Below are 27,844 nucleotides of genomic sequence, written 5' to 3' on the forward strand. Positions count from 1 at the left end.
GATTTATGGCTCTCACTGTTTAATACCAGAATACATAATCATGTAGGGAAAAAAGTAAATTAAGCAAAAATTGAGTGCTGAGGCATTCTGCTGGTATTTTGTCAATGGGTCTAAAAACTAAAGCAGACTTATAAATATAAACACTGTATGCAGAGTCAGTAGTTTCAAGTTTGAATCCAGTACAACATTGGCATGGAATAGATGTCTATAAAAATGATCGGATTTCTGCCACATACCCAAAGAGGTGCAACAATAAATAAACACTACTCACATGATGTATATTACAAACGTTCTGAGAGTACCCTCACTTTAAAATGAGCCATTGGTGCTATTAGACTGCCAGTGACTCCCCAATCAAGAATGTTCTTCAGATTTTTGCAGGGGTTTCCCCCCTCTGTGAGGTGACTAAGTCATTTAGTCTGACCACATAAGGGAAGTGGAGTGGACCTTGAGTCAAAAGCACTGCCAGGTCATAACACTTGGAGCAGTTGTGAGACGGACAGTAATAATACGCTGGCTCTATATTTGTCCAGCAGGAGGGTCGTAACAGCTGAGAGGGCTAAATCTGAGCATGTGAGAATGTGACAGACTTTAAACTGTTTTGATATACTGCTCCATTGTTTGCACATCTAGAATAAACAGATGCCATTATCTCCATTCCCCCCAAAGCCACCCTGACAAGTGATGACCATCAATACTGTTTAACATGATTAAATGAAAAAAAGAGTGTCAAAATATGTTTGAATGCTCTTGTCATATGCCATGTCATATGATGTTCCTCAAAGATAGCTGTAGCTGCGTGGATGGCTTTTGGTTATTGTTCAGCCTTTTAGGAAATGAGTAAACAAGGACTTTGACCTCAGTGTATAAAAGCTCAGTAACTGTGTCGATCTGATTCTGCATATTGGAGCATTATCAGAGGTAAGATATTAACTAAATCATTCATTCTGTGGATTTGTGGATTTTCTTTTTTCATCTTATGAAGTTTAATATACAGTAGTTCTATTTTAATCAAATTAAGTCTGAAATAATCAGTTTAATTCAAGGCAAACAGTATTAGGAAACCTCTGGAAAAGAGCAGGAAGACTGAAAATCACTGCACTGTTACATGATCATACATGGTTTTGTAATACTATTTTTATGTTGACTGACGTGCAATTTTTAATTTTGATTAATGCTTAAACTAGAATTACACTACAAATAGCTTTTTTTAGACAAATTTAAAATTTTAGACAGCAAATTAAATGAAAATACAGAACCATTAACAGTGCGTTTATCAGAATCACTATGATGTTTTTAAAGTTAGTTTTTATAATGGATGATAATAAAATAATAATACAGTTATTCAGGTCTTTTTTTTTTAAAGGAAAACGTGAAAACTAAATTAAACCATGACAGCAACAATCACTCTCTCCACGGGTCAGCAGATGCCAGCGGTGGGCTTAGGAACATGGAAAAGTGCCCAAGGACAGGTCAGACAAACTAAACATAAGCTGCTAAAAAGCCCCAAAATTGTACTGTACAGTATGCAATGTATCGTCTTATTTCTGTATGTTTATTCGTTTATGTATTAATTGTGGCAGAACTGGATTGAACTCTGTCTTACTGTAGGTGAAGCAGGCTGTACTAGCAGCTTTAGACTGTGACTACAGGCACATTGACTGCGCAGCGGCTTACAGCAATGAGCGAGAGGTCGGAGAGGCCCTGAGCGAACGACTTGGAGAAGCAAAGGTACCTGCAGATAAAAATCAAGCGTATCGTTAGTTCTGGCAGGTCACATTAGTCAAACTCGCATCAGCTGACTCTCAGCTGATCCCCATCTACCTATAGGAATAGGACACCTATCTAAGCATTCATATATAAGGTCCCTCAGTATTGTCAGCAGTTTTCGCATTGCTCAATATCTAATTACCCTCCTCCATCCCCAGCTCCTCCTCTGTCAGTCAGGATTCAGCCTTCTGATTATCCTTTGAATCAGTCTAATTCTAAAATGTGTAGATAAAATTATAGAACTTTAACGATATCTGCAATACATTTATGTTGGTTCTGTTCTGTTTACCCTGGGGGGGGGGTTATCGCTGCTCTCCCTGCTCTCATCCATGCTAGGCTGCATGGATGCGCAGGGAGTTCTTGCCCAGAACAGAACCATACCGCCAATCCAAACTGTATGCTAATTGTCAATCAACTTTAACGATAGTGGTCCTGACAGAACTATACATGAAATGCATCAAAGACATTTTACTATAAATACATCACACACATGAAATTTGTACTGTTTACAACTACCATATAGCCTCTGAGACGAGAAGACATTTTTGTGACCTCCAAGTTGTGGAACACCAAACACCATCCAGATGATGTGGAGGATGCCTGCAAAAAGTCTTTGTCAGATCTGAGGCTCAGTTATCTGGACCTGTATCTCATGCACTGGCCAATGGCCTTTGAGTAAGTCTTTGTGTTGCCATATCTAGCTTTTGGTAGTTGAGCAATTGATCTGAATTTCACCAACATACTCCCGTTCAAATGTTTTTGTAAGAAGTCTCATGCTCATCAAGGCTGCATTATTCAAAATTAAAAAATAAAGTAAAAACTTAATATTATGAAATATTACCATTTAAAATAACTGTTTTCTATTTGAATATATTTTTAAATGTAATTTATTCCTGTGATGGCAAAGCTGGATTTTCAGCAGTTATTACTCCAGTCTTCAGTGTCACATGATCCTTCAGAAATCATTCTGATATGCTGATTTGCTTCTCAAGAAACATTTCTTATTATTATCATTGAAAACAGTTGTGCTGCTTAATATTTTTGTGGAAACCTAGATATATTTTATCAGGACTCTTTAATTAGTTCAAAAGAACAGCATTTATTTGAAATACAAATCTTTTGATTAATTGAATGTCCTTGCTGAATAAAAGTATTTAAAAATGGTGTTTTTCAGTAATAAATTTTTTTTTTACTGACCCCAAACTTCTGAACAGTAGTGTATTTGAAAAGAATAGGTTCAATGGGATTAAATACATTGTTGTGGTGCAAGAGTTTCAATGTAAACAATGTACAGTGTAAACAGTTTCAATGTGTACAGGTGTCTTATGGGACCAAATGTGGGCATAATTTTAGCTGAATGAATGGTTTGAAAATGCAAATGCAATGTTTACTACATAATATTATAACTGATGTGTTTTTAATACTTCCAGGAGAGGAGATGAGCTGATGCCCAGGCGACCTGATGGCACTGTTCGGTATGATAATAACACTCACTATAGAGACACATGGGCAGCCATGGAGAAGCTGGTTGACCAAGGCCTGGTAAAAGCCATTGGCTTGTCAAACTTCAATGCCAGACAGATTGATGACATTCTCAGCATTGCCAAACACAAGCCAGTGGTCAACCAGGTATGCAAGAGTGATAATTGCAAAGACTGTAAGATTGGACTGGTCCATGTGTTAATTTGACATTAACAATTAATGGTATCACTGCGCGACAACTTTACCTATGTGGTCGTTTATCATACTTGGTGTCATTAACTATTCTGTTGTTTTGTTTATTTGAATGAATCAATAAATAAACGTAAATATATTGACTATTATAAAAAAGTTTGTTTCTTTCCAAAATATTTTCAGGTGGAGTGCCATCCATACCTGGTTCAGACTCAGCTGGTATCTCAGTGTTGGGGTCGAGGGCTGGCAGTAACAGCCTACAGTCCTCTGGGTTCTCCTGATCGCCCATGGGTTACACCTGGAGAAGCCCATCTGCTGGATGATCCAAGGGTGGTTGGTTTGGCCACGTGCTATAACAAGACCCCTGCTCAGGTCATCATCAGGTGAGGATGGTCAGAGGATTTAGGAATAGGCCCACATTGACTGCTGAGTATGGATTCCTCCTTTCCTCTTACTATGTTTTGTGTTTAGTGTGATTTTGAGTGCATGGCCATGTCCATTACACACTTCTGGATTGGTTTTTGTGTCATAGATGGCACATACAGAGAGGTGTCATTTGCATCCCCAAAAGCATCACTCCATCCAGGATCAAACAGAACATTGAGGTAGGTTGGAAAAAGACTTCAAACAAATTTCAAGGTTATAATACTTTCTCTTGCGTCATCTTACTGTCCAGAAACAACTGTAAGAGGTTGACATTCCTAAAAAGTTTTAACACTGTGACTCTTTGCCAGCAAAGCATTGCTTTGTGATTGGCTGGTCTGGATGCTCGTCACTGACTCAAACAATGGCGTGAGTGTGGGGCGACTCTTTGTTCAGGAAACCTGTTTATTAGCAAATCATTCTTTTTCTGAATCCATTTGGATGTGGACTTTCACATTAAAACATTATTCATCCTCCATGACTCGTCATTTCAGCACATGCACCTGAACTCTTGCATCTCAACTACAATGCTTTGGCAGGTTATTTAACCACTGAGCCTCTGTGTAACCTAATTATGATTTACATAATGCCTGGAGGGGTTTAAGCAAGGTCAGTGATCATTAATGCTTATTCAGAATGTCAACAGAAGACAGGACATACAGAGACACCTGGAGGACAAGAACTGTAATGAGGAGAGAGTGGGACAAGTTATTGGGATAGTTTCCCCCAGAAATTAAATGCTTTTCCAAAGAAATTTAGGTCAATATTTAATGAATATCTTTCTATATTAACAATCAAATCTCATGTGTGATTTGAGCATGTGCTTTGTGATCGGTTAAGAGACATGAGAACCAATGACATTTGACATCAAACCTGGTGTGGTATGATTTTTTTGATTAGTTGAATGAGATTTAAGAGTTGCAGTGAAGATTATGTAAATATAATCATTGCTCACCTTTGCACACAGGTGTTTGATTTTAAATTAACTGATGAAGATATGAGGGTGATTGAATCCTTCAACAGGAATGAGAGGCTTATCATTCCAACTATAATGGTATGAATAGTTACTGTATGTTACGGTTTTGAAATGCCTGTTGTGGCTGAAATGTTTTTGTCACTCCACAGATAGATGGACAAAAGGTCTGGAGAGATGCAAAGCACCCTCATTTTCCTTTCAGTGATCCATATTGATAAAGCGCGATGGAAAAAAAAACATACAAACCTCTTAGAACTAAAGATGGCATGTCTTCAATATCCAAGTTACTAATTTAAATAAAAACACTTCATTTTTAAATCTGTTTCTTATGATTTTTATGGTGACCCCATCTAGAGTATGATATACACATGACAGTATCAAACACAGACTAAGATTTAATGTAGCTAGAGCACACAAGTTATGTGCTAGAGGAAATCACTACATGATTTTTAAACAAGCATAAATGAGCTGTATTTTTAAAGAATGCTTTAAGAATAAAAAAAAACCTATTGAATTACATGATCTTTGACCTAGAAGTACAGCATTTGGTTTATAAAAAAAAAAAGGAAATTAAAATGACTAAAGAGTCCATTTTCACAATTTTTAAAAGCATTTAGGAGAAATAATAATTTTAAGATCTCATAATCTGTACATGTTCACAGAGCCCAAACATCTACAAATGAAACACCACAACTTTGTCCATTTCGTGAATTTTATTTAACATTTTTCAAACTTGTACATTATATGCTACATTCATAAAAAAAATGAAGTCATTAGCAATTACATATTTTCTTTTTTGAATCCTTCCAACAGTCTAGCATTAAACCCCACCACTGAAGCTGCTCATATAGCTTGTGAAAAGTTGATGAAATCACTATCGTGTATGGTTTTCACTGAAATTCACCCCCACCCACAGAATGTTAAGATCAAAGTTCTCAGAAATCATCCTTTCACAAACCAGAGCAAAACACAAGCAGCTACATGCTTTTCTCTATCAACAGAGGGAGGTGGACAGAAGGAGAACGAGGCGAATAAAAAAAACAGGGGAATGGACATGAGAGAAGCGGAAAATAACAAACAAAAAGCACAGTTCTAAAAATGTGGAATTTTTTCTTTTTTGTCTTTTGTACATGGCGGCCTGTATGAAGAGTGGCCTGTGAGGGTCAGCCACGTGGTCACATTTATCCATAAAGATCATCATCGTTGTCCTCATTGAAGATGGCGCCTCCGCCGCCACCAGAAGAGCCCTGACTTGGTCCACTTCCTCCTTGGTTACTGGATGGGAATCTTTTATTTAGAAAAATAAAATAAAGGCATTTAGCACCTTGAATCCAATCTGAATACATGGAAACCAAGTCACAGCCTGACAATCTTATTATCCCATTAATTTACTTAAACCCAAGAGCTCATATTGTCATCTAAGAGCAAACAAAACAAAAAGCTACCACTAAACATGATTTAAGTTCCCACCTGAAACTGCCAAAGCCTCTGCTTTGTTGCAGGGTCTGTGCGAACATCTCGTATTTGCGTATGTCGTTATCGCTGACGGAGCGGCGGGCAAAGCGCATGGCTTCCTCGAAATGGTCCTTTCTAATCTCAGGCACAGGGTCATCCTCCTCCACCTCCTGAAAATACAAAATCAACCAACATGTTAGAAAATCCAGACTACCATGCCAGTTTTAAATGCATCACACCATAGTATTTAGGACTGCACTTAAATAGATTTTAATTTGCCCAACTTTGAAAAGGAAGCATTTAAAAGAATGAAATCTCACCATTGCAGAAGGGTTAGTCTGCCTCTCACGTTCCCGTCTGATTTCATTCTCAATGGACTCACGGATGGCCAGTTTACAGGCTCTCTGACAGATCTCAGTCAAGTCAGCACCTGAAAAGCCATTGGTCATCTTGGCCAAGTAGTCCAGGTCCACGTCCTACACAAAAAGGAATACATTAACACCCAATAATGTAAAAGTGATAATTGCAAAGACCGTAAGACTGGACTGTCCTTGCGTTAATTTGCCATTGACAACTAATGGCAACAATTTGAGCTATTCTGTTTTGTGTATTTGAATGAATTAATAAATGTAAATGTAAATATACATTATAATAACTATTATAAAAAGTTTTTTTGTTTGCTTCATTCCAAAATATTTACAGGTGGAGTGCCATCCTTACCTGGTTCAGACTCAGCTGGTATCTCAGTGTTGGGGTCGAGGGCTGGCAGTAACAGCCTACAGTCCTCTGGGTTCTCCTGATCGCCCATGGGTTACACCTGGAGAAGCCGATCTGCTGGATGATCCACGGGTGGTTGGTTTGGCCACGTGCTATAACAAGACCCCTGCTCAGGTCATCATCAGGTGAGGATGGTCAGAGGATTTAGGAATAGGCCCACATTGACTGCTGAGTATGGATTCCTCCTTTCCTCTTACTATGTTTTGTGTTTAGTGTGATTTTGAGTGCATGGCCATGTCCATTACACACTTCTGGATTGGTTTTTGTGTCATAGATGGCACATACAGAGAGGTGTCATTTGCATCCCCAAAAGCATCACTCCATCCAGGATCAAACAGAACATTGAGGTAGGTTGGAAAAAGACTTCAAACAAATTTCAAGGTTATAATACTTTCTCTTGCGTCATCTTACTGTCCAGAAACAACTGTAAGAGGTTGACGTTCCTAAAAAGTTTTAACACTGTGACTCTTTGCCAGCAAAGCATTGCTTTGTGATTGGCTGGTCTGGATGCTCGTCACTGACTCAAACAATGGCGTGAGTGTGGGGCGACTCTTTGTTCAGGAAACCTGTTTATTAGCAAATCATTCTTTTTCTGAATCCATTTGGATGTGGACTTTCACATTAAAACATTATTCATCCTCCATGACTCGTCATTTCAGCACATGCACCTGAACTCTTGCATCTCAACTACAATGCTTTGGCAGGTTATTTAACCACTGAGCCTCTGTGTAACCTAATTATGATTTACATAATGCCTGGAGGGGTTTAAGCAAGGTCAGTGATCATTAATGCTTATTCAGAATGTCAACAGAAGACAGGACATACAGAGACACCTGGAGGACAAGAACTGTAATGAGGAGAGAGTGGGACAAGTTATTGGGATAGTTTCCCCCAGAAATTAAATGTTTTTCCAAAGAAATTTAGGTCAATATTTAATGAATATCTTTCTATATTAACAATCAAATCTCATGTGTGATTTGAGCGTGTGCTTTGTGATCGGTTAAGAGACATGAGAACCAATGACATTTGACATCAAACCCGGTGTGGTATGATTTTTTTGATTATTAGTTGAATGAGATTTAAGAGTTGCAGTGAAGATTATGTAAATATAATCATTGCTCACCTTTGCACACAGGTGTTTGATTTTAAATTAACTGATGAAGATATGAGGGTGATTGAATCCTTCAACAGGAATGAGAGGCTTATCATTCCAACTATAATGGTATGAATAGTTACTGTATGTTACGGTTTTGAAATGCCTGTTGTGGCTGAAATGTTTTTGTCACTCCACAGATAGATGGACAAAAGGTCTGGAGAGATGCAAAGCACCCTCATTTTCCTTTCAGTGATCCATATTGATAAAGCGCGATAGAAAAAAAAAAATGCAAACCTCTTAGAACTAAAGATGGCATGTCTTCAATATCCAAGTTACTAATTTAAATAAAAACACTTAATTTTTAAATGTTTCTTATGATTTTTATGGTGACCCCATCTAGAGTATGATATACACATGACAGTATCAAACACAGACTAAGATTTAATGTAACTAGAGCACACAAGTTATGTGCTAGAGGAAATCACTACATGATTTTTAAACAAGCATAAATGAGCTGCATTTTTAAAGAATGCTTTAAGAATAAAAAAAACCTATTGAATTACATGATCTTTGACCTAGAAGTACAGCATTTGGTTTATAAAAAAAAAGAAATTAAAATGACTAGTCAATTTTCACAATTTTTAAAAGCATTTAGGAGAAATAATAATTTTAAGATATCATAATCTGTACATGTTCACAGATCCCAAACATCTACAAATGAAACACCACAACTTTGTCCATTTCGTGAATTTTATTTAACATTTTTCAAACTTGTAATACATTATATGCTACATTCATAAAAAAAATGAAGTCATTAGCAATTACATATTTTCTTTTTTGAATCCTTCCAACAGTCTAGCATTAAACCCCACCACTGAAGCTGCTCATATAGCTTGTGAAAAGTTGATGAAATCACTATCGTGTATGGTTTTCACTGAAATTCACCCCCACCCACAGAATGTTAAGATCAAAGTTCTCAGAAATCATCCTTTCACAAACCAGAGCAAAACACAAGCAGCTACATGCTTTTCTCTATCAACAGAGGGAGGTGGACAGAAGGAGAACGAGGCGAATAAAAAAAAACAGGGGAATGGACATGAGAGAAGCGGAAAATAACAAACAAAAAGCACAGTTCTAAAAATGTGGAATTTTTTCTTTTTTGTCTTTTGTACATGGCGGCCTGTATGAAGAGTGGCCTGTGAGGGTCAGCCACGTGGTCACATTTATCCATAAAGATCATCATCGTTGTCCTCATTGAAGATGGCGCCTCCGCCGCCACCAGAAGAGCCCTGACTTGGTCCACTTCCTCCTTGGTTACTGGATGGGAATCTTTTATTTAGAAAAATAAAATAAAGGCATTTAGCACCTTGAATCCAATCTGAATACATGGAAACCAAGTCACAGCCTGACAATCTTATTATCCCATTAATTTACTTAAACCCAAGAGCTCATATTGTCATCTAAGAGCAAACAAAACAAAAAGCTACCACTAAACATGATTTAAGTTCCCACCTGAAACTGCCAAAGCCTCTGCTTTGTTGCAGGGTCTGTGCGAACATCTCGTATTTGCGGATGTCGTTATCGCTGACGGAGCGGCGGGCAAAGCGCATGGCTTCCTCGAAATGGTCCTTTCTAATCTCAGGCACAGGGTCATCCTCCTCCACCTCCTGAAAATACAAAATCAACCAACATGTTAGAAAATCCAGACTACCATGCCAGTTTTAAATGCCTCACACCATAGTATTTAGGACTGCACTTAAATAGATTTTAATTTGCCCAACTTTGAAAAGGAAGCATTTAAAAGAATGAAATCTCACCATTGCAGAAGGGTTAGTCTGCCTCTCACGTTCCCGTCTGATTTCATTCTCAATGGACTCACGGATGGCCAGTTTACAGGCTCTCTGACAGATCTCAGTCAAGTCAGCACCTGAAAAGCCATTGGTCATCTTGGCCAAGTAGTCCAGGTCCACGTCCTACACAAAAAGGAATACATTAACACCCAATAATAATAAAAAAAAAAAAAAGATTTGGTAGCACTTTACAACATTCAATATAGACAACACTCTACAGTATTTATTAATCTTAATTTCAAAATTTACTAATGGATTATTAAAAGCAAAAGTTGTGCTTGTTAACATTAGTTAATGCAATGAGAATTAACATGAACGATCAATGAACAACTGCATTTTCATTAACATTAATAAAGAAATACTGTAATAAATGTATTGTTCATTGTTTGTTCATGTTAGTTAATACATTAACTAACATTAACTAATGGAACCTTATTGTAAAGTGTTATCCACTATTTAAATAAAAGCCCATTTAAAAAGAACAAAAAATCATCCACAATGACCTTTGAGATTGGAGACTTCCTGAGGTTAGCTTTAAGAATGGCAATGCGAGACTTCTCATCAGGCAGTGGGATGTAGATAAGTTGGTCCAGTCGGCCAGGCCTGAGGATGGCAGGGTCAATGATGTCTGGTCTGTTGGTGGCCCCAATGATGAAGACATTCTTCTTGCTGGACATACCATCCATTTCTGTGAGAATCTGGTTAATGACTCTGTCAGCAGCGCCGCCACCGTCGCCAACGTTTCCTCCACGAGCCTTCGCAATGGAGTCCAATTCGTCAAAGAAGAGCACACAAGGAGCAGCTTGACGAGCCTGGAGGAGGACAATGAGACAGCAGGACAATTTTTAATTGGATCCTTAATTTACATGTCATTATAGATGCCTATAGCCTCTGAAAAGCATAAATTGTCTTACTACACATTGAAAATGTTATAAACAGGACTGAGTCAGAAACTCCCTGCTAGAGAATACAAAATTACATACCTTGTCAAAGATCTCACGGACATTAGCCTCCGATTCTCCAAACCACATAGTAAGCAGTTCTGGGCCCTTGATTGAGATGAAGTTGGCCTGGCACTCATTGGCAATGGCCTTGGCCAGCAGGGTTTTACCACAACCTGGCGGTCCATAGAACAGCACACCCTTGGATGGGGTCATGCCAAACTTAAGAAATTTGTCTGGATGTTCCACTGGGTACTAAAAAAGGACAGAAAAAATTGGTAAGGATGTCAAAAGCAGTTTTAAAATGTAGCTGTGTGAACGCTCGGTTGTCAGAAATACAGAACAAGACTTGTGCGCTTAGTACCTGCACCAGCTCCTGCAGCTCTCTCTTGACATCATCAAGGCCACCAATATCCTCCCAGGTGATGTTGGGCACCTCCACAACGGTCTCTCTCAGGGCAGAGGGGTTGCTCTGGCTAAGAGCCCACTGTTAGGTAGAAGATGGTGACAAATCAATGTCTCGAGTTTCTGAATGCAATTTCCCCACATTTAATTGTTCAGATGGTTGAGAGTAACTGAGATAAAGATCCTCACCCTGAAGTCATCCATTGTTACAGCCAGGGAGTTCATAACCTCTGCATCAATGGTCTCATCCTCCAGATCGATGAGGTCCATTTTCTTTCTGATGGCTTGCAGGGCAGCCTCTGAGCAAAGGGCGGCCAGATCAGCACCCACATGGCCATGGGTCTCATTTGCCACCTAAAGGCAAATGGCGGAACAAAATATGAAAATGCATTATTTTGTAGGAATGCATTTAACATTTATAATCCACTTGGCTGAGGGAGCAGTATTAAACAGGCATGACGTTTCTGCCAGTGCCTGATTAAGGAGACCCATTTTAAATGAAAGTGAATCATCACGGAGCACTGAATGTTCTGCCATTCTCTGAAACACACCTGCTCCAGATCAACATCATCTGCAAGCTTCATGTTCTTGGTGTGGATCTGAAGTATCTCAAGTCTTCCAGTAGCATCTGGAATGCCGATGTCCACCTCTCGGTCAAAGCGCCCTGAAATCAAGAGAGTCAGAAAGAAGCCCGAACATCAACTGAAAACGTCTCGAGTCAGGTCTCTTTACAGAGCAACACTTGAGGAAAGTGATTTCACCGAATCGCCTGAGAGCGGGGTCAATGCTGTTGGGTCTGTTAGTGGCTGCCATGACGATGACATGAGCCCTTTGCTTCAGTCCGTCCATCAGAGTGAGCAGCTGAGACACAATGCGCCTTTCCACTTCACCATGAGTCTGAAAAGAGATAAGAGACCATTTAGTGAAATATCCCCCGATTAGACATTCATACATGCATACATCTCAGATCAAATATTGCTTTAAAGTAGGGAAATGCAATGTTTCTTTTCAATAACATTTAAAATTGAGCAAGCACTTTGAATTATTAAAATATGAAATTACAATAAAAAGGACATGGCGGCACATTTTGGTTAAAAACATTCTCATAGTACAAGCTGCTAATAATCCACTGGATTCTAGTTAAAGCAGAATATTCAGGATTAAACCAGGTGAGGTGATCACAAGAGCAAGTATTATTCTGAATTAGCCTTTATTTATATATTCATTTTAAATGAACTTAAGCACTTTGTGCTATGTATTTTTTTTGTTAGTATATACACAGTTCATTTTTCAAAATTTTTGTACTTTTTATTTCAGTTAGTAGCCAAGGCAGTATTTCAAAAATATGTTACAGCTTTATTTTAATTAACAAAAGTGATGAATAGTTTTAGTTAAAAGATGCTGTGCTCATGTCAGTGTTTTATTGTCGTCTTTCACACTGTGAGAGCAGGAAAAAAAGGGGGGGGGGGGGGGAACGCAAGAAACTGAAAAAATATAATGCAGCACAAATGTTTTTAACATTGGTGATAATAAGAAATGAGAAAAGAAATTCTTGAGCACTGATTTAGAATGTAAAGTAGGGAAATGCAATGTTTCTTTTTAATAACATTTAAAATTGAGCAAGCACTTTGAATTATTAAAATATGAAATTACAATAAAAGGACATGGCGGCACATTTTGGTTAAAAACATTCTCATAGTACAAACTGCTAATAATCCACTGGATTCTAGTTAAAGCAGAATATTCAGGATTAAACCAGGTGATCACAAGAGCAAGTATTATTCTGAATTAGCCTTTATTTATATATTCATTTTAAATGAACTTAAGCACTTTGTATATACTAACAAAAAAAATACATAGCACAGTTCATTTTTCAAAATTTTTGTACTTTTTATTTCAGTTAGTAGCCAAGGCAGTATTTCAAAAATATATTACAGCTTTATTTTAATTAACAAAAGTGACTAATAGTTTTAGTTAAAAGACGCTGTGCTCATGTCAGTGTTTTATTGTCGTCTTTCACACTGTGAGAGCAGGAAAAAAAGGGGGGGGGGGGTAAAGCAAGAAGTTCATTTTTCAAAATTTTTGTACTTTTTATTTCAGTTAGTAGCCAAGGCAGTATTTCAAAAATATGTTACAGCTTTATTTTAATTAACAAAAGTGATGAATAGTTTTAGTTAAAAGATGCTGTGCTCATGTCAGTGTTTTATTGTCGTCTTTCACACTGTGAGAGCAGGAAAAAAAGGGGGGGGGGGGAAATAAAGAAATTGTAACCGTTTTTAAGTTCTTATAATAATGTCACACAAAAGACTACAAGTGAAATCATTTACTGATGGACAAAAAGAGAATAAAGAATCAGTTTAAAAGTGATGATTATTTGTGCAAAGCAACTGCTGTGATAGCTTCTGTAATTTCTGCCTCTGAACACAAGCAGAAATCTTACCTTCTCTCTTTTTGGTGCAATGGCATCGAGTTCATCAATAAAGATGATGGCTGGTGCGTTCTTCTCTGCTTCCTCAAAAGCTTTGCGCAAATTGCTCTCAGATTCACCTGCCAGTTTACTCATGATCTCAGGGCCTGGGATCATTAAAAATGTCAAGACTTCAAAATTTGCTTAGCGTTTAAAAATATATATAAGTAGTCATTAAAGAAAACTAATTGAGCCATATTTATATTTTGTGCGGTCATCCGCACCTAAAGAGCTGAAGCTCATCCATCTTTGCCTAAAAGAGCAGAAGAAAAAGTGATGGGCACATACAGTGGGTATAGAAAAGAAAATCACCCTCCTTTAAAATAATCGCATTTTGTTGCTTTGCAGCCTGGTACTGCATATAAAATTAAATTATGTAAACTGTTCAAATGTTTGTTTTTGAAAGAAGTCTCTTACGCTCACAAAGGCTGAATTTATTTGATCAATAATAACATTGATAATAATGTTACAACAATTGTTTTGTAACAATAAAAATAATAACAATAAAACAGTTGAAAGTCAAATGGCTTTGTGTGCCATTGAGAAGATGATTAGCTACATCTGATTGAGTTTACAAGTCTTTTTTAGGAGGGGGTGATCCTTTTTACAACTAAGGCCTCATCCACACAGAGAAGCGTTTAGCTGTATATGCATACATTTTGTATCGTATAGGCGTTTCGTCCACACAGATCACGTTTGTCAAGCTCGAGTTACTCTAGAGCTTTCCACAAAACACTGGTCTGAAAGCCGTAATGATCCGGCTTTAGGCCAGGATGCGGTCGTGAGGAAGGCCTTAGTGCAGTTGATCCCGCATGATACAACAATTTAAGCTGTTTATAGGGTTTTTCTGAAAAGACAGCGGACCAAAGAAACTAAGCCAATACGGTAATTAGACAGACGTTAATAGGCTGCGGCCAACAGCGCGTGTGTAAATAAGCTAACAACATTCTCACAGCTAACAGACAACACACGTTATGTCTTTAACGTTACATACTACTGAACTGTACAATTCACTCCCTCACAAAAGTGTGTTTTCGTCGGGTACGCAATGTAACCGTATATTGCACAGGTGGATGGATGGATGGATGATTTATTCCTCTCAGAGTGGGTGATGTGAGAGCTAGCAGCAGTTAGCCATCTCCAGTGGCCAATGACACAGCAAATGCTGCTGTGTGACATGTGAAGCTTAAACCGCCGAAATACAAGTATTTTAGTGCTTGTAAAAGCTCTAGAGTCTGGTATAGTTAGTATCTAACGTTTTTAACGTCACATCTTGTCAGTCGTTTTGGGTTTGAGGCTGAAATATACAGATCACGGGATTCATAATCATCACCTGCTGCTATATACACAAAGCCGATTTGACGCGTTAGCTCGCTTTGCTGCTTATTATCCACGGTTTCACGATTACAGAGGATTAAAGGTGTTTACATGTATGAAGCGGTATGCGGGTCGTTGAAGAGTGTTGCGCGTGTTTATCCGAGCAGTCGCCGGTGATGCCGGTGGGCCGAAAGCCTCAATCATATGCGGAGATGACTCAGTCCGGCTAGCTTACATGCTAAACACAGCTAATCTTGGACTCAGAGGCGCATTAAAACTCCCGCAAAAGTTTTAATGAGTGATGAGAACGTTAGTATATGTAGAGGACGAAATTATATCAATTTACATATGCGCTCGGATGAGAAACCTGTAGCGTGTGAACTCGCTCTTTTCATTGATCACCGTTAATGATGCGTTCGTCTTTTAGCTTCATGGCTAATTGGTACTCAACAAAAAAACAACTATGATCGCACTAAATATCACATCCCTAAAATTGTACTTACTCTCCACCCGAAGCCATATTGCTTCTCCCGAAAAAAGATATAAATAGTTGATGGAAATGAGTAGGTCTCTTGAGTAACCAATTCCAACCTTCACACTAGCTTTTTGCCTCTGCACTAGATTAGCCTGCTAACATCAACTCTGCAGGGAAAAAGTTTCCTCGCCTATTGAACGACGAGCCAATCAGAGCACACGTTGCGATTTCTTGCCCTGGCTTATTGGCCAATCGCAGTTCTAATGTGGTAAAGCGCAAGTATCATTGGTCCGGGTGGCAGTCACAGTTAATTGTGATTGGTTCATTTTCTGCTGCGTTGTGAATTGTCTCTTTTGGATTGGCTCGAGACGGTCTGATCAAACTGTTACTCAGCTGAGCCGAAGTGTCAAAATGCCACCAACAAGTCTATAGGCAAATAGGTAGTGTTGTGGTACTCGAGATCATTTTAAAGGTCTTGGTCTTTTGTACTCGGTCTCAGACTAAAAGTACTCTGGATTTTATTTGAAGACCGGTCAAGACCAACTGCAGGGATTTCACTAAATTGCCAGTGCACTGTCTGAATTATTTGTCAACATCGTTAATGTGATTATGTAAAATGCAAATCAACTACTTTAAATGCAATCGATAACTTATTTCTAATTTGATTCATTTTGATACTGCTGTGTCCGGTCAGAATTTAATTGGGAATTGTGTCAAAAATGTCACCTAAATTAACACAAATGGCCAAAGAATTCAAGATATGATTGCAAAAAATGAGATCTTGTTTTTCATATGACATAAGATTAAGCAATATCCCAAGAGCTATTTTCATGAATATGAGCACGATTGCAAAACGTGATATTGATCTTATGCAAACGTTAAACAAACAAGAAGTATTAAGTGAATTACATTTTAGACACAATTAAATTAATGTATTATTATTATTGGTATTTCAGCAACGAAAATGGTTCCAAAGTCCAGCAATCCATAGCAACTGTTGCGTTTCTGAGCAACACACAACGGTGATTCATTACTGAATAAATCAGTTTTTTGTTATTGTTGAAAGAATCGGTTGAATAAATAATTCAATGACTCACACATTAAGTGATTTGCCGCCAACTGGTGGTTTTAGTTTGTCATATTCAATTTATGTTTCCCTATAGGCAAATAGGTAGTGTTGTGGTACTCGAGATCATTTTAAAGGTCTTGGTCTTTTGTACTCGGTCTCAGACTAAAAGTACTCTGGATTTTATTTGAAGACCGGTCAAGACCAACTGCAGGGATTTCACTAAATTGCCAGTGCACTGTCTGAATTATTTGTCAACATCGTTAATGTGATTATGTAAAATGCAAATCAACTACTTTAAATGCAATCGATAACTTATTTCTAATTTGATTCATTTTGATACTGCTGTGTCCGGTCAGAATTTAATGGGGAATTGTGTCAAAAAATGTCACCTAAATTAACACAAATGGCTAAAGAATTCAAGATATGATTGCAAAAAATGAGATCTTGTTTTTCATATGACATAAGATTAAGCAATATCCCAAGAGCTATTTTCATGAATATGAGCACGATTGCAAAACGTGATATTGATCTTATGCAAACGTTAAACAAACAAGAAGTATTAAGTGAATTACATTTTAGACACAATTAAATTAATGTATTATTATTATTGGTATTTCAGCAACGAAAATGGTTCCAAAGTCCAGCAATCCATAGCAACTGTTGCGTTTCTGAGCAACACACAACGGTGATTCATTACTGAATAAATCAGTTTTTTGTTATTGTTGAAAGAATCGGTTGAATAAATAATTCAATGACTCACACATTAAGTGATTTGCCGCCAACTGGTGGTTTTAGTTTGTCATATTCAATTTATGTTTCCATTATATTTCTATATGCAAAATTATATATTTAAAATATAATAATTCTCAACTATATTTATGCAATTGTATCAGTTCAGATGCAGCTTCTATGCAGCCTCTGCAGTGCAAAGATGAATTTTGTTGTTAGTGATTTCATTTCATTGGTAACAGCTCTATATAGTGTCTTATTATTTGAATTGTATTTATTGATTAAATTAGATATATTTCAGGCAATAAATGTGGAGCAGTTGAATTTCAGGAGTGCTGTTTGGGTCTTGGTCTGGACTCGGTCTCGTCCTGCCTTGGTCTTGTTTTGGTCTCACTCTGGTCTTGGTCTCGGTTTAGGTGGTCTTGACTACGACACTACAAATAGGCCACATTTCCCAACAAGTTAGGTAATCTCAAAAGGACACAAAACACCAAACATACGTATTTGAGAATATGTTGTGTAATAATTTAAATGAGCTGTAATGCAGAACAATGTAGTGAATGCATATATAATATTACTGTCATAATAAAATGTACTTATATGTGACTCTGTGGGTTAAGATAAGAATCAAGTTATATAGCAGTTTTAAGTTAAATAAAATACTTTTTCAGAGCTTACTCATTTCAAATCCTTTTCATTATGAATATTATTTATTTGTCAAGATCATAGATAAAATGGTTTCTTGTCCATTCCAAAAACAAGATGCTAGTCAGAAAAATTGTCAAGTGTAAGATATACAAAGAATCTGATACCAGCCTGGATGCATTCTCTTGAGCTCACAAATAATTTGCTCTGACAAGTGGAATGCTACATGGTTACATCTGAAAAGGAAACGAGACAACACAAACTGTTTTTCTGTTTGTAGTTCTGGTTTAGATGCACCAAAAATTGAAATGATGCCGTTTAGCTGAATGTAGTAGAGAGCATCCTTTCTGACATCTCTCATGTCTTTTTAGCTTGAATATATTCCTCCATTTTCTTCTTCAAGCCACTGAAGTCAAAAGCCGTGTCATCTGGCCATAGCTGCAAATACAGCGGTAGCTTTCTGAAAGCCAAGTCAAAAGATTACTGAACATTCACCATACCAGTTGCATTCTTTTAGAGTCCAATGATGTGTGTAAAAGTCATATTATGATATTAGTGTATTATCACAAAACTGAACGATATTGACTTGTCTAATAGCTTACATTGACTTGGGTGCATCTTTAGTACTATGGGCTTCTCTCCAGTGTGCTGATGCTTCCTCTCTACGATCAAGCCTCCACAAGACCTCAGTCAGCCACATCTCAGTATTCTTACAACCTATTGAAATTCAATTCCACATGTAAATTTGAGAAGAACAATGCAATGTATCAGACTAATCACAACAAACAAGCCACACAAATTCACTATATTGACAGCATGTCAGGTGAATACCTGGTGTCATCTGGAGACTGAGATTGAGATCTCTCAGGGCTTGCTTTAATTGACCTCCTTCCAGAAAGCAGAGCCCTCTACTAGCTAGTGCTTGCCCTTTTGCTGCTTCCAGAGTCACCATTTTTTCAACCATCGCTTCAGTGTTTCCAAGATGTTTTTGTTTCCAGTCTAAAAGTTTGATGAAACCATGTAAGTAATGGTACATGAATGATAATGAAGACAATGAAGCAAGTGCACACATCAAATGTGGCCTCACTAAGCTAAAGAGAGGAAAACAGCTTACTTCATCTCTTGAAAGCAGATTATTAATAGATATACCCAATGAATGATTTTGAGTATGAACACACTATCTTGTTAGAGCAACGGTCAGACTGGAAAGAGAGATTACTTACCTTTCTGTTTAATGAACACTTTGACCAGTTGATTAATCGCTCTGAAAGGAAAGAACGAGAACATAAGAAAAAAAAACATGGTTTGCCAACACGGCAAGGTATCGAATGAAACAGGTACTGATATTGTACCTTGTAAAATTAGTAATAGCCTCTTTTATGTCTTTCAGTTTCCAGTGTGCTTGTGCTTGAAGGAGATGGGCTGCACCAGCCCATAACACAAGATCTACATTTTCAAGCACAACATCAGAATCAGCTGCTTTTAGTTTTTCATCAGCATCAAGCAGCAGTCTCTCAGGGATGAAGTCCAAAGTGCTGGTGATGACCTCCTCACAGACCACAAGAGCATCACAATAACGTTTAGCTTTTAATAAAGCAAATCCTGCTTCAAGGTAGACCACTGGGATTCTGGGAAAAGAAGTGCCATCTCCTGTGAGTATCTGGAACACAGACAGGTCATTCTGAATCAGTTATATTACTTTATAAGCACTACTTTTGAATGCGATGCCTGAAAAATTGCGGTCCTTACAAGATCTTTACCATCTGACTGCAGTGACGCCAACAGATCTAGATAGTACTCAACACCATCTGAAATACTGATTGACACAAAATATTATTATTTTTTGATTAGCTGTTTAGGTTAGGTTTCTAGATCTGATTTGATTCTGATTCAGATTTTCTAGATCTAAAATTCTGATTTGATTCTGTATTCAGATTTGATATATGATTCAAGCATTTGTCCTTGTTGTGGAATCACTTGCCTGCCATTGAACACACACGTGTGAGCCAAAGTGTGCAGAATCAGAGAAGGGGAAGGGACTCTGCTAATGAAGGTCATCTGTACACCACCAAACAGCATAGCTGGAGAGACCAGTGAAGCACTAGATGAACTTTTATCAGACTGCAGTTGGACTGCCTGTAAACAAAGCAAGAGAAAAGTATTATTTAACAAACATTTCAAACTGACACTACATAACATGCAGGAAATACATTTATTGGAGAATTCTGAAAGAATGTGACATATCCTTTACTGTTCGGACTGAAAAAAAGCCTTCAGTGTCACCTGAGCCATGTTGCTTCTTAAATTTACTTGTTTACATCTACTTTATTGACACTAGAAGACAGTCATGAGATATGGACCTCTGGCACTTACAAATGATTTGTTTATTGTTTTCAATATAGTAATGAGCTGTTATGTGTTGTATGAAGTAAGGACAACAATTAACAATTTGTTATCTCTTATATCATAAGTAGTTAAAGAACAGTTCACAAAAATGAAAAATTGCATCCATCTGAACAGATTTTAATAGAGGATTACATCACTTGCTCACCAATGGATTCTCTGCAGTGAATGAGAGTCCAAACAGCTAATAAAAACAGCACAATAATCCACACGACTCCAGTCCATCAATTAATGTCTTTTGAAGTGAAAAGATGCGTGTTTGTAAGAAACAAATCCATCAAGTCATTTTAACTTGCTTCAGGCCAAAATACCAGTCCATAATTCATAACACTTCATCCATTAAAAAAGTCCACCCCCCGTTGTCCTCTCACATTAAAATCCACCAACATATTTGTTTAGAACTGCTTTGGACTGTTTTCACTTGTGAAAGGTGCTTGATTTGTGCACATTTCTTTCCTGATTCATACAAGTTGACTTGTTCACTGGAGAAAGCAAAATTATGGATAGAGGACTCGGTTTGAAGTAAAAAATAAGTTTGAAGTTAAAAATATGGTGAATTTGTACAATACAAACATGCAGCCTTTCACTTCACATGATGTTAATTGATGGACTGGAGTTGTGTGGATTACTGTGATGTTTGATCAGCTGTTTGAACTCATTCTGATGGCACCCATTCACCAGAGAGGTGCAAGTGATGTAATGCTACATTTCTCCAAATCTGTTCCGATGAATTGTCTGAGGGTGAGCAAATTTATTTTTATTGGGGTGAACTTTAATGTATGTATGTAAATGCACCTTTCAAACTTGCTGTAAAGCACAAGGCACACTGCATAAATAATCAATAATTTGTGTACAGAATAACTTACTGAGTAAAGGAGATGCAAGGCCTCCATTTCTGCCTTTGGATTGCCAAGCTGTCTGAACACCAGAGCACTTTGATAAAGTGCACTATGGCAAGCACAATCCACCTCCACAGACTTCCTATAAAAATGGAGAGCACAATGGGGCTGACCCTGCAGGGACATAAATAACAGAGCCACTGAGAATGCCTGGACTTAAGATAGAAAGTGTTTGCTCAAATTCTGACCTACCACACATGAACCAGATAATCTAATGTAACAAACAAACTTAATTCAATGAATCAGATATAAACAGCAACTGGTTCAGGAACTGTTGATTCAAGATTTTGTCTATTTAGGTCTTTTTAGTCCAGGGTTCATTGGATGGGGATTGTAGAACAGAGCTTCTTACCAGCTTAGCAAAACTCTGGCCTGTGAGGGTGTGGATCTGTGCCAAGAGACTTCTGGGACTTGGGAGGCCTTTAGCCTCCTGAAAAGCTTCAAGGGCCTCAGAATATTTTTCCATCTTCATCTGTTCCACCCCTAAACCAGCAAACACATTTTAGGATTAATGGCAGTTCTACTATTTATTATGTTTTAAATAGCAAAGAAACAAGATCTGTATTGCTTTTTACTTTAATACAATGATTTTTTCATATAACAACTCTTATATGTAAGATGTACTTCTTGTGACATTAATATATGGACCTACATAATGTAAAAATATTTACATAAAGGTTTGATCACATTGTTTAATGAAATCGTCTACATCTTAGTTCAGATATTCCGTACCTTGACACATTACAGTGCAGATGTGCAAGAGATCCCTGAGGTCCTTTGCTGCCATGGCAACCTTTAGTGAGGAGTCTTCTTCCATGCTCAAAGCAAGGTTTCGGGTTTCTGTCTGTAGATCCACAGGTGCTGAACGCTCGCTCTGAGAGGATATGAGAATGACAGCAGTCAAATACAGATTCTTGAAAACAGCAGTATTTACATGTTTACAATTTAAATCCTTCTTAGGTCACTTTACTAGGCAATTTCTTGTTTACATCTGATGTGTTTAACTATAAAATACTGTTACATTACTGTTTGTAAGGATTCAATCCATCTCAAGTGGTCCAATAGAGGTTGCTTTGCCATTTTTAAATGTACAAATTTTTGGAGTGATTACCTCTGTTTTGTTATGTTATGCTATGTTATTTATTGCAAAACCATGAGTTTAATGGCCCACAACACATTTTGGTTATATGGACATTTATGGAAATCTAAATATCTAATCTCAGGATGGTCCTAACTTTTTTGGAGAAAAACTGTTCTCTAAAGCACATTTCAATGTACATGTATAAACACTTTGCACATTATTGTTCCTTAGATTAAAATCTTAAATCCAAATAAAAATTTTCAATCCGTAATGGGAAGGTATTGAGTCGGGGGGTACCTATGTACAGTGGTGTGAAAAAGTGTTGGCCCCCTTCCTGATTTCTTATTTTTTATGCAAAAACTTTAAAAAACAGGGAGGGGGCCAACACTTTTTCACACCACTGTAAGTATTGTGTGCATTCAGAACATTTCAGGTTTGAGATTTATCTTAATTATTATTTAACAGGAGCAAAAAAGCGCAATAAAAAAAAAACTTTCGGGTTGACTGGTGGGGACCTAATAGGAGCCTGACATTTTTACAGATACAAGTCCTCTAAGACAGCATTATGCTGTAAAAATACTGAGTTTGGGATTCTGCTTTCACTACAGGTGCATCTCAATATATTAGAATGTCGTGGAAAAGTTCATTTATTTCAGTAATTCAACTCAAATTGTGAAACTCGTGTATTAAATAAATTCAATGCACACAGACTGAAGTAGTTTAAGTCTTTGGTTCTTTTAATTGTGATGATTTTGGCTCACATTTAACAAAAACTCTGTAGAAAAGCTTACATTATCCATGTGCTTTCAGAAATAAACAGATGTAACATAAACATAATAAAAACTGGTCAGTATTTTACAGTAATTATATTTATATTTGACACACAATAGCATATGCTTGTAAATGAGGTATAAAACAGTGGTTCTCAACCAGAGAGCCAGGGACCACTAGGGAGCTTCAGCAAACTTCCAAGGGGGACCTAATAATTCTTAAAATATATTTTTATAAAAACTGTAAAAATTAATACCTTGTGATTCATTTGCATCAGAAGAGTAAGAACTTTCTCTAACTGGCACTGCATGAGCCACAGCATCCACTGGATGAGCAGAAGCTTGTGGACATAAGGCACATAGACTGAGGAGCCAAAAGTCTGTAGAACAGCCTCCCACAACTGAACCGGATCAGAACAGGAAACCTGAGATCCACCAGCCTCTAAAGCTACAGGAAAAAAACAACAACAAAACAACAACATAAAACACATACACAACCACTGCATATATTAATAATTTAAAAAATAAGACGATGTTATTTACCTCTTAATAAACTATTGGTGAGACTTTCCTCTATTTCACTTGCATTGGAGAAACTCAACGAGAATAAAAACGTATTATATGAAACTGTCATTTCAAGTTCGAGTCGTTCAGTAGCTGCTGGTATTCCTGTGTAAACAGAATATGGTTATGAGCTTCTAATACCACCTTACTTACAGCCATCAAATCAAAAGTAACACATGAAAATACCTTGAATTTTCTGCAGCAGTTTAAGGCTTTCCGACCAGCATCGCTTCCAAACATGCTGATTTGGTTCAAGGCCAAGTTCATTTTGCTGAAACGGTAATTCGGCACATGAGTATGTCTGCGTAAAGTCTAACATTACTGTAAACGAAAAAATATTAATTTCGCAACAATACCTTCCAAGTCAAAATTATGTTGTTATTCTCCTCACTCCATCTATCAACTAAACAGGGAATGACAGACATGACAAAGACCGGAAACAGAGGCAGTTAAATGGTACCTAATATTTCATATCTACTGTATAAAGCCACAGTCCATTCTGATTTCTGATTCAGTACCAAAGCCGCTCTCTGTCAGTACCTTCCTCATCTGATTCGAACTTTCCCTCCACTAAGTCTAAACAAATGATTAGCGATACAGCGCCTTCTACTGTTTGGGATGTATTAGTGAAAATATGCACATGGAGACATAATTTAAAAGGGTCATATGATGCTGCTAAAAAGAACAGTATTTGGTGTAATGAAATGTGTTTATGTGGTTTAAAGTAAAAAAAAACACATTATTTTCCACATACTGTACATTATTGTTTCTCCTCTATGCCGCGCCTTATTTTTTTTACCAGTATGTATGTTCCCTGGGAATTGAACCCACGACCTTTTAGAGGCTCTTCATATACACTGAACAAAATTATAAACGCAACACTTTTGTTTTTGCCACCATTTTCATGAGCTGAACTCAAAGATCTAAGACTTTTTCTATGTACACAACAGGCCTTTCTCTCAAATATTGTTCACAAATCTGTCTAAATCTGTGTTAGTGAGCACTTCTCCTTTGCCGAGATAATCCATCCACCTCACAGGTGTGGCATATCAAGATGCTGATTAGACAGCATGATTATTGCACAGGTGTGCCTTAGGCTGGCCACAATAAAAGGCCACTCTAAAATGTGCAGTTTTACTGTATTGGGGGGTCCGGAGGGGGTCTAAAAACCAGTCAGTATCTGGTGTGACCACCATTTGCCCACAGTTTTAAGTCTGGATGTCCTGCACAGAGCATATTCAGGGCTTTTAGGGATATCAAATGTTTGGAGGTTTGATCATAAACAATAAACACATAAACACGCCTTCTCCTTGGTCTTTAAAAACGACTGATATTGACAGAATGATCAAATTCAGCACTCTTAGGGAAATATGAAATATGTACAATGTTTTGTAATTATCTTTTAAATCTGATTAATTTTCAAATTGTTTGTTGTAAATAAAAAATATTTTGGGGTTTCAACTCGGAATATGACATTTTATTATGAAACAGGGCATAATTTTCATAGAGGACACCAGGACAAATGAAATATGAGATATTCTTATAAAAATGTTATTACTCTTATTATAACACTTCTTTTTTCATTATAGTTTGCCCTAAGAACACATTAATATGCTAATTAGATGCAATGTATAGATACATTGCATAGAATGGAAATACCAATTTATGGACATTTTATGAACATATTCCAGAAAGTAAAATAGTATATCAAATCTGTTATATCTTTAATAACATAGTTGAGAATCGTCTTTGTACAAAGCTTGGTTAAAAATTGCCTGAAACCTAATAACTTGCCTATTCATGCCTTTTCATGTCTATTTATTTATTTTTTTAATAACTCAGTCCTGGCGTCCTCTACAAAGGACACAGAATAAAATATGAATAAAATATCCTTTTATGTTTTTCTACATTTGTTTCTTATGCTCCAACCAATGAAATGGCATTAAAAAAAATCACAAAACTTTTTTTTATGGTTCTCAGGAGGATATTTTAATTTAATTGAATTAGTATTTTCATCATAGACAACTTTGCAGTGCTGAATAAAAAAACATATTTTGCATATCAAACATGTAATAAACGCAGATGTCATAGGATTTTTCCAGTGTCGCAAGCTACTAACATGACCTACTTAAAAATTGTAAAGTTCATTCTGTAATTAATTTCTTTGTGTACATGTATCATGGGTGTGACAAAATATGTGCACACCTAGTAATACATTAAAAAGAAAATCTCACCAGAGCCTGTGGAACAGTCTAGGGAGCATCTTTAATTTCAAATGCCATCATTTCAGTATTATTATTTTTATTATTAAGAAGAAGACGACGAAGTAATATTAGTGTGTGTGCGCCATGTTTGCATATGTAAATGCTTGATTGTTTATTTATTGAGCATTATTTCTGTGTATTTCCGCGGTCACATGCATAATATAGTTATAGTGCATATTATTAAGTAGTGCAAACTATGTTGAATCGAAATGCCTTCACTGGCCTGTCCAGTAATAGGGTCATCTGGGTCTATATGTCTCGCTCCACATGACTCCGCAGTGCTTTCTGTCGCAGCATTCATTAATATTCGGCGTCACAGCCTCTCTTCCCCAAGTCCTCCGGCGGAGAGGAGCAGCACCGCAGCGCGAGGCCGTCCTACACTCGGGGAGCCGTTCGCCAAAATGGTACGATATTTCACCAGGCTGCATTGAAATGGACTGAAGCGCTATATTAAAACGTTTTAGTAAATGTAGGACGCATTTCTTCAGTCATTTATGTATCTTATCTTATTCTGATGTCAATGACGTAATGACAGCCTGCTTGGAAGATTCTCGCATTTGTGTCAGCCTTGAACTTGAATCATATAGGCTACGCTGAGCATTTCATTGCTGTCTTTATTTCCAAATGGCCAGGAAAGAGGGCCAACAAATATACGTCTTTGTTTTCGATGGGAGCTCAAAATGGATAAGTCACGACTTCAGTAAGTTCGTTATGTAACAGATATACTACGCGTAAATGTAAAGCACAACCGCATGCGGCTCGATCTTTGTTTTTAAGTGAAAGTAAGCCGTGTTATTTAGGGTTATGGCCCAGCACGGTGCACTGTGGAATAACGTTACCCCGTTATAAACAGCGCGTTTACGCCCACTGTTCTTTTCAATGCGCGTATTTAAGTTTCATGTGTTTGCATATCAAACATGTAATAAACGCAGATGTCATAGGATTTTTCCAGTGTCGCAAGCTACTAACATGACCTACTTAAAAATTGTAAAGTTCATTCTGTAATTAATTTCTTTGTGTACATGTATCATGGGTGTGACAAAATATGTGCACACCTAGTAATACATTAAAAAGAAAATCTCACCAGAGCCTGTGGAACAGTCTAGGGAGCATCTTTAATTTCAAATGCCATCATTTCAGTATTATTATTTTTATTATTAAGAAGAAGACGACGAAGTAATATTAGTGTGTGTGCGCCATGTTTGCATATGTAAATGCTTGATTGTTTATTTATTGAGCATTATTTCTGTGTATTTCCGCGGTCACATGCATAATATAGTTATAGTGCATATTATTAAGTAGTGCAAACTATGTTGAATCGAAATGCCTTCACTGGCCTGTCCAGTAATAGGGTCATCTGGGTCTATATGTCTCGCTCCACATGACTCCGCAGTGCTTTCTGTCGCAGCATTCATTAATATTCGGCGTCACAGCCTCTCTTCCCCAAGTCCTCCGGCGGAGAGGAGCAGCACCGCAGCGCGAGGCCGTCCTACACTCGGGGAGCCGTTCGCCAAAATGGTACGATATTTCACCAGGCTGCATTGAAATGGACTGAAGCGCTATATTAAAACGTTTTAGTAAATGTAGGACGCATTTCTTCAGTCATTTATGTATCTTATCTTATTCTGATGTCAATGACGTAATGACAGCCTGCTTGGAAGATTCTCGCATTTGTGTCAGCCTTGAACTTGAATCATATAGGCTACGCTGAGCATTTCATTGCTGTCTTTATTTCCAAATGGCCAGGAAAGAGGGCCAACAAATATACGTCTTTGTTTTCGATGGGAGCTCAAA

At 37.4% G+C, this 27,844-nt stretch overlaps 5 protein-coding genes across 6 annotated transcripts; 2 read left to right on the forward strand and 3 right to left on the reverse strand.

Moving 5' to 3' along the window:
- Positions 1-857: 857 nt before the first annotated feature.
- Positions 858-5,076, forward strand: LOC107602015 (alcohol dehydrogenase [NADP(+)] A). Of its 2 annotated transcripts, XM_016294396.1 has the most exons (9): positions 858-921; positions 1,367-1,472; positions 1,612-1,731; positions 2,294-2,445; positions 3,201-3,399; positions 3,628-3,827; positions 3,977-4,049; positions 4,835-4,921; positions 4,993-5,076. In XM_016294396.1, exons 2-9 carry the CDS (start codon positions 1,392-1,394, stop codon positions 5,056-5,058), a joined length of 978 nt encoding a protein of 325 aa, XP_016149882.1. In that variant the 5' UTR covers positions 858-921; positions 1,367-1,391; the 3' UTR covers positions 5,059-5,076. The 2 variants fall into 2 exon arrangements, with proteins under 2 accessions (XP_016149882.1, XP_016149883.1); XM_016294397.1 differs by lacking the exon at positions 4,835-4,921.
- A 566-nt stretch (positions 5,077-5,642) lies between these two features.
- Positions 5,643-6,779, reverse strand: LOC107602016 (transitional endoplasmic reticulum ATPase-like). The gene is made up of 3 exons (XM_016294398.1): positions 6,619-6,779; positions 6,314-6,468; positions 5,643-6,130 (listed from the first exon to the last, which is right to left on the reverse strand). Exons 1-3 carry the CDS (start codon positions 6,745-6,747, stop codon positions 6,025-6,027), a joined length of 390 nt encoding a protein of 129 aa, XP_016149884.1. The 5' UTR covers positions 6,748-6,779; the 3' UTR covers positions 5,643-6,024.
- Positions 6,780-6,994: 215 nt separating this feature from the next.
- LOC107601996 (alcohol dehydrogenase [NADP(+)] A-like) lies at positions 6,995-8,471 on the forward strand (the record flags this gene model as incomplete). The annotated part of the gene is made up of 4 exons (XM_016294373.1): positions 6,995-7,200; positions 7,350-7,422; positions 8,211-8,297; positions 8,369-8,471. Coding segments are annotated over 4 exons (432 nt in total), but the record flags the coding sequence as incomplete, so codon positions are not given.
- Positions 8,472-9,011: 540 nt separating this feature from the next.
- On the reverse strand, positions 9,012-13,961 carry LOC107602017 (transitional endoplasmic reticulum ATPase-like). The gene is made up of 10 exons (XM_016294399.1): positions 13,808-13,961; positions 12,129-12,264; positions 11,919-12,031; positions 11,557-11,721; positions 11,327-11,449; positions 11,005-11,217; positions 10,525-10,833; positions 9,989-10,144; positions 9,684-9,838; positions 9,012-9,500 (listed from the first exon to the last, which is right to left on the reverse strand). The coding sequence occupies exons 1-10, from the start codon at positions 13,949-13,951 to the stop codon at positions 9,395-9,397; spliced, it is 1,620 nt and encodes a 539-aa protein (XP_016149885.1). The 5' UTR covers positions 13,952-13,961; the 3' UTR covers positions 9,012-9,394.
- A 4,151-nt stretch (positions 13,962-18,112) lies between these two features.
- Positions 18,113-24,344, reverse strand: LOC107602006 (Fanconi anemia group G protein homolog). Its single transcript, XM_016294383.1, has 14 exons — positions 24,143-24,344; positions 23,973-24,057; positions 23,766-23,891; positions 23,480-23,670; positions 22,104-22,245; positions 21,724-21,854; positions 21,339-21,485; positions 20,051-20,205; positions 19,819-19,885; positions 19,422-19,729; positions 19,293-19,333; positions 18,901-19,068; positions 18,672-18,786; positions 18,113-18,529 (listed from the first exon to the last, which is right to left on the reverse strand). The coding sequence occupies exons 1-14, from the start codon at positions 24,209-24,211 to the stop codon at positions 18,427-18,429; spliced, it is 1,848 nt and encodes a 615-aa protein (XP_016149869.1). The 5' UTR covers positions 24,212-24,344; the 3' UTR covers positions 18,113-18,426.
- Positions 24,345-27,844: the final 3,500 nt, after the last annotated feature.

The sequence above is a fragment of the Sinocyclocheilus grahami genome, unplaced genomic scaffold, assembly GCF_001515645.1.
Source record: "Sinocyclocheilus grahami isolate Dianchi unplaced genomic scaffold, SAMN03320097.WGS_v1.1 scaffold317.1, whole genome shotgun sequence".
In the NCBI taxonomy this organism is placed as follows: Eukaryota; Metazoa; Chordata; class Actinopteri; order Cypriniformes; family Cyprinidae; genus Sinocyclocheilus; species Sinocyclocheilus grahami.